The following is a 15,306-nucleotide window of genomic DNA, read 5'->3' on the forward strand; positions in this document are numbered from 1 at the left end:
CAAGATCAGTTGGAGAGTAATTGCCACTAGTTTCAAAAAACAATCCATTGAATACTTTATGGATTTAAATTCTGAAATTCAACTGTCATTTCAAGTTGTATTTTTTTTTCGAAACGACTACAATGAAATGATTAAATTGATTTCTGTTTGGGAATTAATGGGTTTTATCAGACTTCATAGCAAGCTACATCCCAGAATTATCCTCTTAATTACTTGTCATCGTATTTTATGTTTATACAGAACAAATAAAAATACAAATACATATGAAAGATCAAAGACAAAGACTTCATTCATAATATCCCAGGATTGAAATGTACACTACTAAAACTAGACTTCTTATTTTTTTTTTCAAAAGTACTTATTTGACATATAATGACGATAAAAAATGAAATAGTTAAAAATTAGCAGCCAAATACTTGATGATCAAATGCAATGACGTTTTCATAAAAAATATATTTCCCTATAAACAAACAAAATATATGTTTTTGATTTATCATATATTATTCGATAATTTTAAACAAGTATTTCAGTGTACCTTCATAATCCATAGATATCTGAAATCATTGTTAAAAACATTGACCTTCAAGTCTGGATGTTTACATAATAATATGTTTTGACCAGTTGTCTGAATCAGGCTTACTTTAAGTAATAACCAAAGAAGCCAACGGTTACTTTTTCTTAAATAGTTTTTTTGTCACGTATTTGCTTTTCTTCGATGATAAAAGTTTTATGAGAGTAATTTCTGGGATTATAGCTTAGACATGAATGTTTATCTTCAAAATTAATAAAAACTAATCAGTCAACCAACATGAACTTAAAAAAACGTATCAGACAGTCTAACAAAATGTTCTACTAAAGCAAAAGCAACGCATGCTCTATGTAATGCACTGACTGTCCAACATATAAGCAAAGTACCAATCATTGAAACTGTGGAACATTTCCATTGTTTTATTGTATAACTTATAATCATCTCTTTCAACGATATTGCTAATACTCTAAATAGAGTAATAAAGTAAACTATAGATACAATGTCTATTTAATCTAAAGAAATCTAGAATGGAGGAAATATTTATTATTCTAATCGATGTTGTAATAATTTACTCAAACACATTCATCCTGATAGGAAAAAAGGTTTAAATTAGAAATAAAATGTTTTTGAGGTTTTGTAAACTTTTTGTCATCGAATTTTGAAAAGAAATTTTATTATATTTGAATTTTATTTTGTACTTATTGTGTCATGACAGTTTCGTTTTTGATTATTTAAAGTTGTAATAAATGGTTTCTACAGATCATTATAGTAATTCAATTTAATACCAATTAGTTAAACTTGTTCCATTTCGGAGCGTTTGCAATTAATTCACATCTTATTAGCAAAAATGAAAATGAAATCGAAACATAGCACTTGGAAATAATATAATGTAATACATTTGGAATTAATGTGAAGCTATATGAATCAAATTAATAAAATATTAAAAGTAAAACTGAACCAGGAAATGAAAATGATCCACAAACTCAAAATTGGTCTTTTTATCGCAATCATGTGTGTCAACAATAACATAAACTCTACATAACATATAGATTCAGCTGTAATATAATGTCATTTATTAATGCGCTGTAAACAATGTTAAATCATAAAACAAATCTCATAACAATGCAGATAGTGTATGCATCAAATAGAAAGCGAAGGAGTAGCCAACAGACATACAGTCATAATAAGATGCTATTACAAGCACGTACATGGTAATAGTTTACTTGACAGACCTACAGGGCAAGAAGTGGTCTGCAGAAGGGTGGGGCTTTCCATACAATAGAAGGGGCTTTAGATATAGAGAAGGGTTGAGAAGTGTGATGTTAATATTTGAGGGTGGCAAACAGGAGGTTAACTCGTCAAACAAGAGAGGAATTGATGAACTAACATTAAAAGTCATTTAAAGACACTAGGAAAGTATTCCTGAAACCAGAGTGTCAAACGCATAACCATGTTACCTGGGCGGATTTCAAACAAATCAGACAATGACGATAACATAATATTTTCCGTATAACCAGAGCTAATTTTCAGCACAAAGCAGAAAATAATAACAATACATTTCCTTCAATAAACAAGGAGATTATGAAATGAAAAAGTGTCAATAGATCTTTTTTAAAAGAGAATGAGAACAATGAATAAATAAAGCTATGGTTAGAAGAAAATAGACGAATTGAACATTGTTCAAGCCGTTAAATACAAATGCGACACAAGACAGGTATACAGGCAATATGTAGAACGTCAGTCAAGCTTTAGCTTGAAGCAGAATTGCTTGGAAGCTATACTTTCAACCAGTGACGTTTTACTTTGAAAGGATGCAATCAACCTCTTATTTGAAGGAGACTTGTACAGGGTATTAAAGATCATTATCAAATTGCAAATCCTACTAAATGTCTATATATTTCATTGATACTTGTTTCTTGCAAAATTCTTTCTGATCATTTCTTATAATATTAGTCCAGGTGTATCCTTTACTATTCACTTATTGCTCGTTGTAATTTTTTATTTGAAAACCTGCTAAACGTAATTGGTGATAATGTGCAATATGAATAAATAAATTAGTGAAATACTATGTATGATTTATGTATTCTAGCATTCGGTGACATTGTAACCATGTTAACAATGAAGCAGTTTTTTTTTCTATGAATGAATTTGTGAAAAAGATCATTTACACGATTTGCTTTCGAAAGGGTTTACATGTATTGTAAAGGGTTCATAATATTTCTGATTATTTCACAGGTATACATTCTATATCTTGTAATTTGAATAATGATGATATTACGTGTATGAGACATTTTTTAAATTACGTAGAGATAACACAATTTTTGAAAAATATATGTTGTCGGATACAAATTAATATTGCAACTACCTGATTATAATTCAAATTTCCATTAATTAATCTCAACTTAAGAATGGAGCACAAGTTACATAAATAGCAGATGTTTATACTCGCAAGCTGCAACAGTGGCATTCACCCTTCATTTTCCTTGACGGTTCGCAATAAATAAAAAAGAAAATGAAGGGTAATCAACTGAACAGAAGCAAGAAACTCAGGCAACACATTGTTTCTACAAGATAAGAATATGTACCAAATTGTTGATAAATAGCCAGTACTTATCCTAAGAATTTACATTGTATTGATCTTGAAATAGTTATATTGAAAATAGTGTACCAGTTCACTTTTTGCTTTAAAATATCTTATTGTTCTATATTTTGAAAAAAATACATCAAGACCTCAATGTCTTCAGTCAATGTTTTAGAAGAAGAACTGAACATATTTTATTATAAGTCTAAATTAGTTTGATTTCTTGAGAAGTTTGAATGATAGAACTTGATCTCTGAATTATAGCACTATTAGCAAACAAAAAGCTTTCCCAGTGACCGCTGTTTGATTTGAATATGCCATTTTTGCGATAAAATTTCACAAAACATATAAGGAAATTTAATAAGAACGATACTTGATTAAACACCATATTATCTCCCCAATCAATTTTAGCAAAAGCTGTACATTTTAGACTTATTTTCTACAGTTGGAATGCTTAAATTGTCATATTTTATGAGGAGATAATAAAGATCAACTTACCTGAAACATAAACTAAAACAACAAAAATTACAGAAATTTGAAAGAAAGCAATAAAAATGATGGCAAATTTTGGAAGCAGGTGGATGAACGAGATATAAATTACTCCGACATATTGCTACATGTATTCGACAAATGTTTTTTTTACGCTTTTTGTATAGTTTCATAGAGCTTTACATATTTGAAGCATGCTTTCAATACATTGTGCTGAAAGTTAGTACTTTAGGTACTTTGATCTATCTGATAATGTGAAAAGTACTTTCAGTACTTTGATTTATACTGTCAGCACTTTGATCTGCCTGATAGTGGGGAAAAGTATTTTCAGTACTTTGATCTATCCCCGATCGTGAAAAATCTCTTATTTTTATATTATCTTTGAGTTCACTAATATTGCTGCCATAATTTCATTTCATAAATAAATGTTGATTTAGAAATAAAAAATAACATCAAAGAAAAATGATGTGTTGAATGAGATATAAGATCTAAAATGTCAAAGTACCTTGGGCATTTGAACGTGATTTTATAGTAATACCAAGATCAGTTCAGTTCTTTATTTCCTTAAACCATTCGGTTTATCAACACAGTGCATATATATATATATAGTTAATTTTATGTTACATGTATCTTGTTTAAATATCACTTAGTAATTAGTAAATATATTCTCGATTCCTAATTATTAAAGAATTGCTTAATATAGACACTTATGTCAAGACAAGACATTAGTATTTGGACATGTACATATGAAACGCGTGAGATTGATTCCACTGATTAGGTTACCCTGTACAAATGTATTTGCTTGTATATGAAGCAATCATCTGTTTATTACAAACAAGCCTTCTATTCCTTTCTATACAAGCCGACCATTACATGCTTTTGACTCCGAGAAGGGAGGGATGGATAGTAAGAAAAAATATAGAAACTTTGGATGCAGGACACAATACCATACTTACTGCTAAATTGTAAAGGAGTCATATCCTTGAACTGTGACCTTGAAATCAAACAAATGAACAAGAGACGAAATGTTTGTATACTTACAACTAGTTGCAGGCATGTATTGCTGTTGTAACTGCATGGCTGTTAGTGCCTGTTGGTAGGCAAAGTTAGCGCCTGGATGATACATAGGTAATCCGCTCTTTCCATCAGCAACCGCAACACGTTTGTATGGGATCACCCCTGGTAATGCACCCTGCTAGAGGAAATCAGGAAAAAACTGCCTTGTAAGAAAGGGCTGCTGGATTAGGGCTGGTGCAATGAAGATTAAGCATGTGAAAATTGAAACCAAAAATAGGATAAAAGTTTTTGTTTTGACTTTTCAGCCAATATCATGCCAATTATAAGAAATCATTTGTTTAGATATAGAGAAAATTTGCAAAAAAATAGCAAAAAAAAATATAATCAAAAACCAAAAATATCCCCTGGCCAAAGAAAAACTGCATTCAAAATATTTTTTTTGTGTGTGAATATTTTTTGTCAAACCAAATGGTTAACTGTCTATACAATCCCCATTCCCATGATGCATTTTTCAGAAGTAGACAATCACCAGAAGTGATGTAAGAACTACATATCTACAGAGTTGACAAGCAAATCTAAATAAGAGTTTATATACACTCTACAAGACTGACAGTTTTGTGAGACACAAGCTTCATACAAGACATTTAGATACTGAATATATAGTTTTGTATTGAATTACACCAAGGATTAAGTGTATAATGTATGTAGATATAGTCCGAAAGGTCCTGATAATTCCGAAAAATGTATTAAATATAATAAAGTTTTCTTTATCTTTATCATTTTTGTTTAATTTTGGTAACTTGCAGAATCACATGACATGAAGTTGACCTAATTTACATCACAGAAAGTCCAAACAAGCATTTTAGTGATTTTGGAAAGCAAAACCAACAGAATTTCTGCAGTTTCACATGTTATTTTTGTCCTAGGTCAGGCAAATTTCCCACACTAATAGAAGTAGTAGATATATGTACCATACAAACATGCACTGCACAGCAGTAAGTGAGGCCAAAACAAAGTGTTGGAAAGAAATCCGTTCAGAGTTCAACAGATATTCAAATTTGCACAAATAGACATCATCCAAATTTGACACGTGTTGAACGCGTTATTATAAACATAGAAAAAACAAATCCAATAGTGTCACAAACAGGCTTTAGAGCACAGACCCTGTAAATAGTTACAATACTGGAAATAGGGGTGTGGGCCGTCATTGTCATGTGACATGGTCAAGTGACAAGGTCATGTGACTGTCATGTGACTGTGCAAAGTTTGTCCTTAAGCAGACTACAGCTACATGCAAAGCTTTATGGGATATAGTACCAGAACGAGGTCATCGGCATGGTCACGAGGTCGCTTCTTGCCTGGAATGACCTCAACCACTTGCGGCTAATTAGTATGCAGAGCACATGGCGATCGGCCAATGAAATGGCGGCATGGCAGGGATGGCAGCACATGACAACAGCAAGCAGCAACAAGGCATGATGGGAGATGAAAATAAAAAAGAAATAGCACCATCGGTAAAAAGTTCAATCAACATGCATCAATATATTTTGATCTTTACAGACTAGTTGTGAATTAATGGTGATAGTAGTAGTTATAGTAAATAATAAATAAAAAAACATAAAAATAAAAATAAATAAAAAATAAAGAAACAAAAAATAATAAAAGTTGTATTAGAAAACAAAATAGAAAGCTGAGTTTTGTTTAGATTCATGCATTTTAAATGCATAAATATATGTATATTTTTAGAGTAAAAATATATTATACAAATATTAAAAGTAGATAAATATTAGTTACTGTCACACCAGAGCTGTGATTAGATATATATACAATATACAGTAAATCCTTTATTAGAAGCACAAAGAAAGTGCAAAAGATTTTACTAGGCTATGTGAGCGTATCTATATTTTTTTCATTTGATCACTCCAAAACTCTAATGTCTATAATTTAATATTGATAGTTTTAGTAATAAAATAAATTTGAATACAGGAAAGACCACATGCAAAATATTCACATCATCTTCATTTTTCAATATTTATGGTTTTTATAACAATGATTTGATATTTCGATTTTCAATAAACACATATAAATCATGAAAAAATAATTTTAAGATAATGTTAGGTGTTAATAAAAAATAAATGAAAATAAATAGAAAATAAAAAAATATAATGTAACAAATATTTTCTACATAAATAAAAAATCTATGTATATCTTTTCAAAACCATAACCAAAAACTGCACAAGTTATTTTATTTTTGAACTTGAAAAAAAAAATATGCACAAGTTATTCTATTTTTGAGCTTGAAAAATTTATGTTCTATATTTAAAAAAAGGGATATGGGGGAGGTTTGCTGTTGAGATGTGTTAAGCCATTGGCAGTCTCCACAAGAGTATTCAAGGAGTAATAGGAGTAAACTATAATGCTGAAACAAACAGAAATAATACGAAAATGTGAGTTGATTTGTTTGACTAAATATGTATATAATCTTGAGGAGCTGAAACGTAAAGACCATGTAGGTAGGTATACTGGTGGTAGTGATACAGGCTGCAAAATAAAACATATGTGCGTTTAGTACTGTCTACACATATAATAATTGTCTACACAGTTCTACCATTCACATAGCCTAGCTTACATGGAATCATGCTTTTGTCCCAGTCGACCGTCACATATTCCCCTCACAGGCGTCCAAATTAAAATATATCTCTATATATTTACAAGGGGCATGCGACACAGTATCTCTATACACTAGCCCTGACCATCAAATTCTACCATATAAATGCTAGCTTAGGTACTGTTTCTTTATTAACAAGAAACGCCTTGCCACATTTTCTTCATGAACTTCCTTTAAGCCTTCTTCAGTTTCCCTTCACGTAAAATCACTACTATTGCAATGAAAGGAAAAAAAGAGACTTCTTTAATCTAAGTAGTGATTTTTCTGTTTCCAGCAAAGGAAGGTTCATAAACATAGTGGCATTATATACATTTTCTTTTTAAACTTTATTAAAGTTAAAATTTCCAAAGACATCCAATACCAATTGTAAGTCATGACTTTAATTGGATGAAGATATTTTTTGTTTTAATTTCTACATGAAATAATAAAGTTTCTTAAATAAAACAACGAGAATGTTACATGTAGTATTGTTTCTCAAATTTCGCCATGGAAACCAATTTAAAATTGATTTTTTTTTTTGTGAGTTTAACACAAGTTTCCTGGTCTGCTATAAACTTCTGCTTTATGTCAAGGTTAGATAAACAAAGCCACAAGAAGAACTCATTTTCACCACAAATGTTTCTCAGTGTCAAAACATTTCTGCAATAAGCCTGTATCTTTGTAACACATACAACACTCCAATTTCATCAGAACATAAATTAATGTCAGATTATTGACTTCCAAACTAAAATAATCAAAACTTGCCCAACATTTCAAAAAACATCATCTGAAAAGACAACATGGTGACGATTTAGGAGAATTTATGAAGTTTTGTGTTAGAAGGATAAGGCTTGTTGTAGAAGACATATGAAACACCAGTAAAGTTGCTTCTCTGATAAAAAAAAACCCGACAAAACGTCCACTGTAACTAGAAATTCACTGTGTTTAAAATTTAATTTCTCTAAAATTCATACTAGATGAAAGAATTTCAAGTGGAATCGTATGAAAGTGTGAGTTTATGGTAAAAACGGTGAAGATAGGAAGACAATAGTGAGAATTTGATGTACCGTTCAGGTACATGGTGAAAGTGAATAACAATATCAGTGATTTATGACAACATCAACAAAGATTAGCCAAATCCATCTGAAAGACAAAGGGGCTCATATCGCTCTTCAACTTGGTCTTTAAAATAAAGTTTATGCCATTGCTTTAATGTTTCTGTACCAAAATCTACTTTAAACATTTGCTCGTTTTTTTAAAACAAACTTTTCCTGTAAAAAAATCAACATCAAGCTCAATGATTAAATTCACTGATTTTATCAGAAAAGCAGATGGTATCATTACAAGTAAACAAACTTTTTTTTATTCAAATAAATTTTGATTTTCATATTGAGTCCACGAAAATGATACAAAACATTTATCATAGTGATCCGTCATTGCTTTATATCAAATTTGAATTAAACAAATTATTACTTATTTATCTATTTCACTTCAAGTTAGATTGTCATGAATCTTTGTAAAATGTTTTGCTGAAATTTGATTTCATAAAAAAAAAAAGAAAAAAAAAGAAAAAAACCATTTTGCCAATTTTTGATCTCAGAAAAGCATCTTTACCCAAATCACATTTCGCATAATAAAAAAATAACAAGGCAATTAAAAAGTATAAATATATAGAACACATTATTGTACATACAAGTCGTCACGAGCCTCAGGGTATCTCCACAGTCGGGTACGACCAACCTCTAAGCACATACCCGCGTTGACCTTTTCGTCATATAAGTAAAACCAGGCAATAACCAATCAACCGTCAGACATGCGATATGGTGTGAGTCACTGACTTGACCCCCCTGGTACAAACCAATATTGGACTAAGAGCGGTCTGTAACAGTCGAGATTTGCATATGTCAATCATGGCTTTCGTATTTTCCAGTATTGACAGAAGAATCAATTTTTTTTTAAATTTTTCCCCGCTGTATTTACTTGGATTTTCAGGATATTTTTTTCTTTTCCCTTCTAAAATTCCAAAATCTGCATATCATATCATATGTTCAGTTTTCTTCCTCAGAAATTCAGAACATACAACAGATCACTGTAGAATGTACACGTGTTTCGTGGTGTGAAAATTGCAAAGGGTTTCGCAAGGAATACAGTGAAAAGCAATAAGGGCAGATAACTCTAGGAGGCTGTTTCTGTAGTTACATCTGAACAGAAATTTCTGTTAAAATGGCAGCATTATGAAGCAAAGAATTTTGAATATAGAGAATCAGAAAGTTATAAATTGATATATAACGCTACTATTTAGTTAGAGTTTACACAAAGAAGCGAAAGAGAAATCTACTTTGCTACAACAGCGCGACTAAATGGGAGCGCAATGACTTGTACTCATCCCTTGACCTACAGAGGTCAAGGTCAAAGGACAAAGAAAAGTATTATGAAGCAAGGTGTTGTATTTCTCAAATCTCTTTTTTGAATTTATAGTGAAATTAGGAAGCATAAGAATAGCATCTGAAAGGGAGGGAAGAAATTTGGCAGAATATTAAGAAATTAAGATATTGTAGGATTTTGAAATACTTCCAAACATGGAGGAACAGGTTGACTTACAAGGGAAAGATTTTCAGCAAGGACTTCACGTGGGGTTACAGAGGGCAAGTGGAAGTGACCCGCTATATCATGTTAATATTGGCTGAAATATTGAGGCAGAGTTAAAAACAATCTACTAAGGCAAAACAATACATGATCATGCCAAAATATTTACTGTATATACAGTGAAATGACCAATGGCACAGTTGTGCTGGACAATGGTCAATTCACTGTCCATGTCTAGTAGTGTCAGCAGGAACTAAACACACCAAAAAAAGGAAAAATCCTAAAAGTTTATCTCAATTGCAGAACTTCTCAAAAAGAGAAACTGAATGGTTTGATATAAAAGAGTGTTTGTTTGGTTTTGGTTGTTGTTGTTGTTGTTGTTATAATGAAATAAAAACATATTGCTTTTAATTTTGATTTCGTAAATCCTGATATACTAGACATGTCTATTATAGGTAATAATTCTCTTAGAATCAGTTTTACTTGTAAATGGATCAATCAAAGTTTGGAAACAAGTCTTTGAAAATATAAATCAATACATATATAATTCAATTATTTTACACAACAAAGATAATTGTTCACTTTCGAACATAGATGTTTTTTTTAAATTTTTTTTTTCAAACAGGTTCTAATAAATATCATTTTATGATTGATAAAATAATCCTAGAAGGAAACTCCAATTTTTTTTATAAAATAAAGAGGCAGATATAAATTGAAGTTAAATGTTTTCTCATTTGAAAAAAAAATCATAAAATTAAAAAAATAAATATAGTAGTAGTATTTTTTTTAAATTTTCATTTTTTCAATTTTTGCTTTATTTTGTATTTCAAAACCTTCTAAAATGTACTTAATTTCTCTTACAAATTTTACCAATATAAATATTGCATATATAAAATAAATATTTCCTTCTTGGTTATTTTACTATTTTTTTTCTGGCATGATCATAGATAGAAAGGAAAAAGTTATGTGAGGAATTCAAACCAAGGTGAGGCACTATAATTATACAAAGGAATAGCACAACAGAAAAGAAACATCTAGCAATATGCAAGTTTTACAGGAAAAATAATAATCTAAATAGATTTTCAAATAATTGTAGGATATTTTTGATAAAATATTTTAGAATTTAAAAAAGAAAGATTTTATTAAAAGACTACAAGAGAAATAAAAGAAATGAATAATGAAATAAATGAAAATAAAAAAAAATAAGTAAATAAAGAAATAAATGAAAATAATGAAATAGAAAGATTAAATAGAAAAAAAAACAAAACAAAAAAAGACTTTTCTAATATTTTCATTCAATTCCATTGTTGGAATGAACCAAAAAAAAATCCTTGATATTTTTATACAAGTGTACAAAAGAATAAGGATATTTTTCAATTTTTTTTTTCTTCAACTTTAAACAAAAATTAGTAAAACATAACAAAATTAAAAAAAAAAAGCAGAAAAGGTCCAAAATAACAATAATCAAGCAAAAAAAATAGTCAGTTTGAACAATCATCAAAAAAGAAGAAAGAATTGTTAAATAATAAACAAATCAAGCAGGAAAATTTGTTATTTTAAGTAAAACAAAATAAACATAAAATGTTTCAAGGTATTATATTGAAATAGAAAACTAAGCAGAATTAGAGAGAGGTAGCGAAGAGGAGAAGTAGACACCCTACCAGAGCTTGAGCTGCAGTGGTGTTAGACCGCTGTTGGGTGGCTTTGATGAGAGCCTGGAGGTGAGCAGGTGGGTGGAAATATTTACACGAATCCCGTGTACACTTCCCTTTTACAAAGTCCATACAAACAGTGACCTGATTCTCGGCTGTGTCGACTGTTACATTATCGGGTGGGTGTGCATAGCGACACTCACTAGGTTGTCGCGTGCAAGTACCTCTTTGATATTCACGACAAACCTGAAACCAATCAGAGTATGACAGAAAAAAAGGGAAGAGGAAAAAAAAGAAAGAAAAAAGGAAAAGAAAAAAAAGAAAAAGTGCGAGCAACGCTGATTTTGTTAGATTTGGAGTAGTGACTCAAATGATTTTTCAAAGAAAACTTGTTAAGTAAAGATATGATTGAGAGATGATTTTTTTCTTCAAATTTTCTGAAACTTTTATATAATAATGCATTTTTTCAATAACTTTCCAAAAACTGAAAAAAATGATGTTTAAATATCTTAATATTTTAAATACTTGATGACTGTTAATGGAAATTCTATCCTCTCTTGAAGCACAAAATCACAATTGTCTTTGGGGGGACAAACCTTTAGTTTTAACAATGGATACAGTTTAAACCATTTTAATAAAAAAAAAATTCAACTTGTTCAAAGCTTGGCAAATTTCAAAACATGATTTGCTATTCAGATAAGAAGAACTGTTGATTTCCACAGCTGTTAACAATACCAGTATCAGGAGCAGACAACTCTGTATATTCTCGCAAAATTGTAATCCACTTAATGCTTCAAATATTAAAACAAATGTCAGAAAAACACTGTTGCTTCAGTGGCCGTTTGTCAGCAAATAACCTGAAAAAATGTTTTTATTGTGAAATTTAGTGCATAATCCCAAATATCTGCTGCAAGTGTGCTTTCTCTTCTCAACAGGTAGTGCTTTATATAGTTTGCTGCACTGTATATAGCAAAAGTACCAAACTGGTGATCATTATTTTCTTCATTTGACAACAGGATTTAGACTATTATAGCATTTACCAGTGGAACTATTTAAAATCACATTTCAAGAGGTGTAAAATTTAAGGATGATAATATAATTTGTGGCTGTTTTTTTAATCTTTTGTTATTAATCTATCATATGATTATATTTGCAAAAGAAAATAAACAAAAAAATAACAGAATAAATAAATATATAAATATAAGCCTTTGTGACGGTCTCTGAAATAAGATGAATTAGATGAATGTGTGGCACAACTCAGCGTTGGTTTTCACAACCGACTCCACATGCAGCCTACAGAAAAACAACACGGTCATTATAAGATATTTGCAAGGACGGCAGGACAAATCTGTGTATATAAGAAGCTTTCAAGCCTCTAGACGACAGTGATCAGGCAATAATTCTGATTTTGGGAGCTGGTGTATAGTTGCCATGTAAATATAAAATATTAGGTTGCGTTGTACACTAATGAAAGCTTCTAACAAATCGTCGGCCAAGAGCAGCTAGAAGCTGCCGACAGCGGATCTGTGAATCAGCCTCGCTCTGAAGCTAAAACTCGCAGAGTAAACGAACATGTTATATAGCGTTCTTGGATTAAAATTTTAGCTTCATGACCACATCACACATTCTGGAATCTGGTGAAAAATTCCAATAAAAATTCCTTTGTTAAGATTATAAAAGCTATCTACCAATATTTTTGGCCATTTGTAAACATAAGAGTTTTAGTTTCGCTAGTACTGGCTGCATACAGATTTGCTGGTGACAGCTTTTGGCCTGGTAATCTGCTAATAAATTCAAAGATTTGAAACAAACCAATAAAGTGAAAAATCTGATAAAATTCCAAATACTAACATTATTCTTCAATTTAAAGCAAATATTTTATAATTTAGTCTGCAGTACAATTAAAGCAGATTACCGTTATGGCCATCATTTTACAAAAATATATTTCATCTCTTGTATGAGTTCAAAGAGAGAAATGAATAGATGTAATCATCTGTCTATTCACCTCCTCCGATGAAATCATCCAATAGATGTTACTATATATAGATGTAAAAGTGAAAGCTGACCTCGGCGACATACACTCATTATGTTGTGTCAAAAAAGCAGCACCCCTTCAAGCCTACTAAAAACTGTATATTATACATACGTGGCTCAAATATCACTACTGCAAGAACCTGTGTAGCTAGTCTCTAATTATAAGCCTCACTTCCAGCTTTTCTGGGTGATGAAAAATGTCAAAATTTAAATCAAACATTTATCATTCGCTCGTTTTCCATCCCCCAAAAGTTCAAATTACAACTTATCATCCACATTTTCACTCCCCCAAGATTAAATTACATCATTGTATTAAGCAAATTCACATTAAAAGTATTTTATTGTGAATTTTTCCATTAAACTACATATTTCATAATGTTGTGTGCAACAGTAAGGTAGTGCTTCTATAGGAGTTTTACTGTTAATGTTTAAGTTACATTGGGTTAGGAGGAGTTACTTCCCCTACGTCATATGTTGATGCAGTCTTTGGCAGGGTTAGATGGGGTGCTGTATATATGTCACTGATTGGTCAATGTTGAAAATTGGGAATTTTGGGAAATGGTGTCGGGACGCGGGCTTAATGATAAACAAATTAAAGTCTATAATAGCTGTTTATCTAACAGCAACAGAAATAAAAATGATAAATACCTACCACATACATGACATATCAACTCTCAAGTAAGTAATCATTTGTATAAACGTATAACACAAATATCACAGGCTAACCTATACACAAGCAAATAATAAAAAAATAATCACTTCTTAATTCAAAGCTGATGTAATTCATCGGCTGTTTATGGAATTTATAATTCTATCGTAGAAATTTGACATTTTTTGAAACAAATATGCAATTTCACGAAAGCAAATACTTACACATTGAAAGTGTGAACAACCATAGCTATATAGAACAAATTGGATATAATGAAGATCACTCTTATAGCAAGATTTAAAAAAAAAAGATATTCATAAGCCACCTCATCATCATAATAGAAGTCCAAAACAGTAAAATATTAATAAAAAGATAGTTTTACGCAGGCTTAACAATGATATGCAGACTTGTAACCCTTCGACCCCTGGTTTTCCACAGTGGACTAATCCTCCAGTGTCCTGGTAGAGTCGACTGTAGTTGGCGGGGGTGAGAGGGTTAAAAGATATAAGACATTAGAAATATAGGAGTGTGTAATATAGGTTGAAAAAATTGTGAGTGAAAAATGGAGCCAATCCTTTCACGAAAATATAAATGAAAGAGGGAGAGATGTCATTTGGTAAGAGTTTGGTGTTAAAGGATCTCTTCCTACCTCAAGCCTGTCTGGCCGGGACGAAGCCAACTTCTGTTGGCTGGATGGTAGCGTCTGGATGACTCCTTGGAGTGGACTGGTCACCATGGTAGCATCCCCACCCCCGGGCACAGCCACGGTCTGAACGTTGCCTTGGTTTATTGTGGCGTAAGGGTTGAAGGCCACGGACGTTGGTATTGATCCCAAATAGGGGTGTGCCTAAAAAGGTCAAGGTCATTTCATTATATACTCTTGAAACAAAGCACAGCAATATACATCAAGAGTATTTATAGGTTTCTATAAGAAAGTCTGTCTTTAAAGATTCCGAAAAAAAAAAATAAAAAATTCCCCTCTAATTCTATGGTAACATTGATTTTTTTTTTTTTTTTTTTAAACTTGAATTTAACCTCCAGTTTAAGCCATCAATTTAGCAGGGTAAAAAATCACAGTAAGGTAAATCACAGAGTGTTTACCTCTCTCTCGTGTGTACAGAC

General features: G+C 31.1%; 1 protein-coding gene across 18 annotated transcripts in view; it reads right to left on the reverse strand.

The window, feature by feature from the left end:
* Positions 1–15,306, reverse strand: part of LOC138307679 (muscleblind-like protein 1) — a 281,769-nt gene that overhangs the window by 14,662 nt on the left and 251,801 nt on the right. For 11 of the 18 annotated variants that reach the window (XR_011206032.1, XM_069248509.1, XM_069248506.1 and 8 more), the window contains 4 exons: positions 14,834–15,031; positions 11,511–11,747; positions 5,934–5,999; positions 4,641–4,794 (listed from right to left, as the gene is read on the reverse strand). Coding sequence is in view for 17 of the 18 variants with exons in the window: in XM_069248509.1 (XP_069104610.1) it covers positions 4,641–4,794; positions 5,934–5,999; positions 11,511–11,747; positions 14,834–15,031 (655 nt within the window). In the remaining variant the exon portion in view is untranslated. The remainder of the gene's footprint in view (positions 1–4,640; positions 4,795–5,933; positions 6,000–11,510; positions 11,748–14,833; positions 15,032–15,306) is intronic. The other 7 variants (XM_069248504.1, XM_069248512.1, XM_069248511.1 and 4 more) reach the window with 7 other exon arrangements.

This window comes from Argopecten irradians, chromosome 14 (assembly GCF_041381155.1).
Source record: "Argopecten irradians isolate NY chromosome 14, Ai_NY, whole genome shotgun sequence".
NCBI lineage: Eukaryota > Metazoa > Mollusca > Bivalvia > Pectinida > Pectinidae > Argopecten > Argopecten irradians.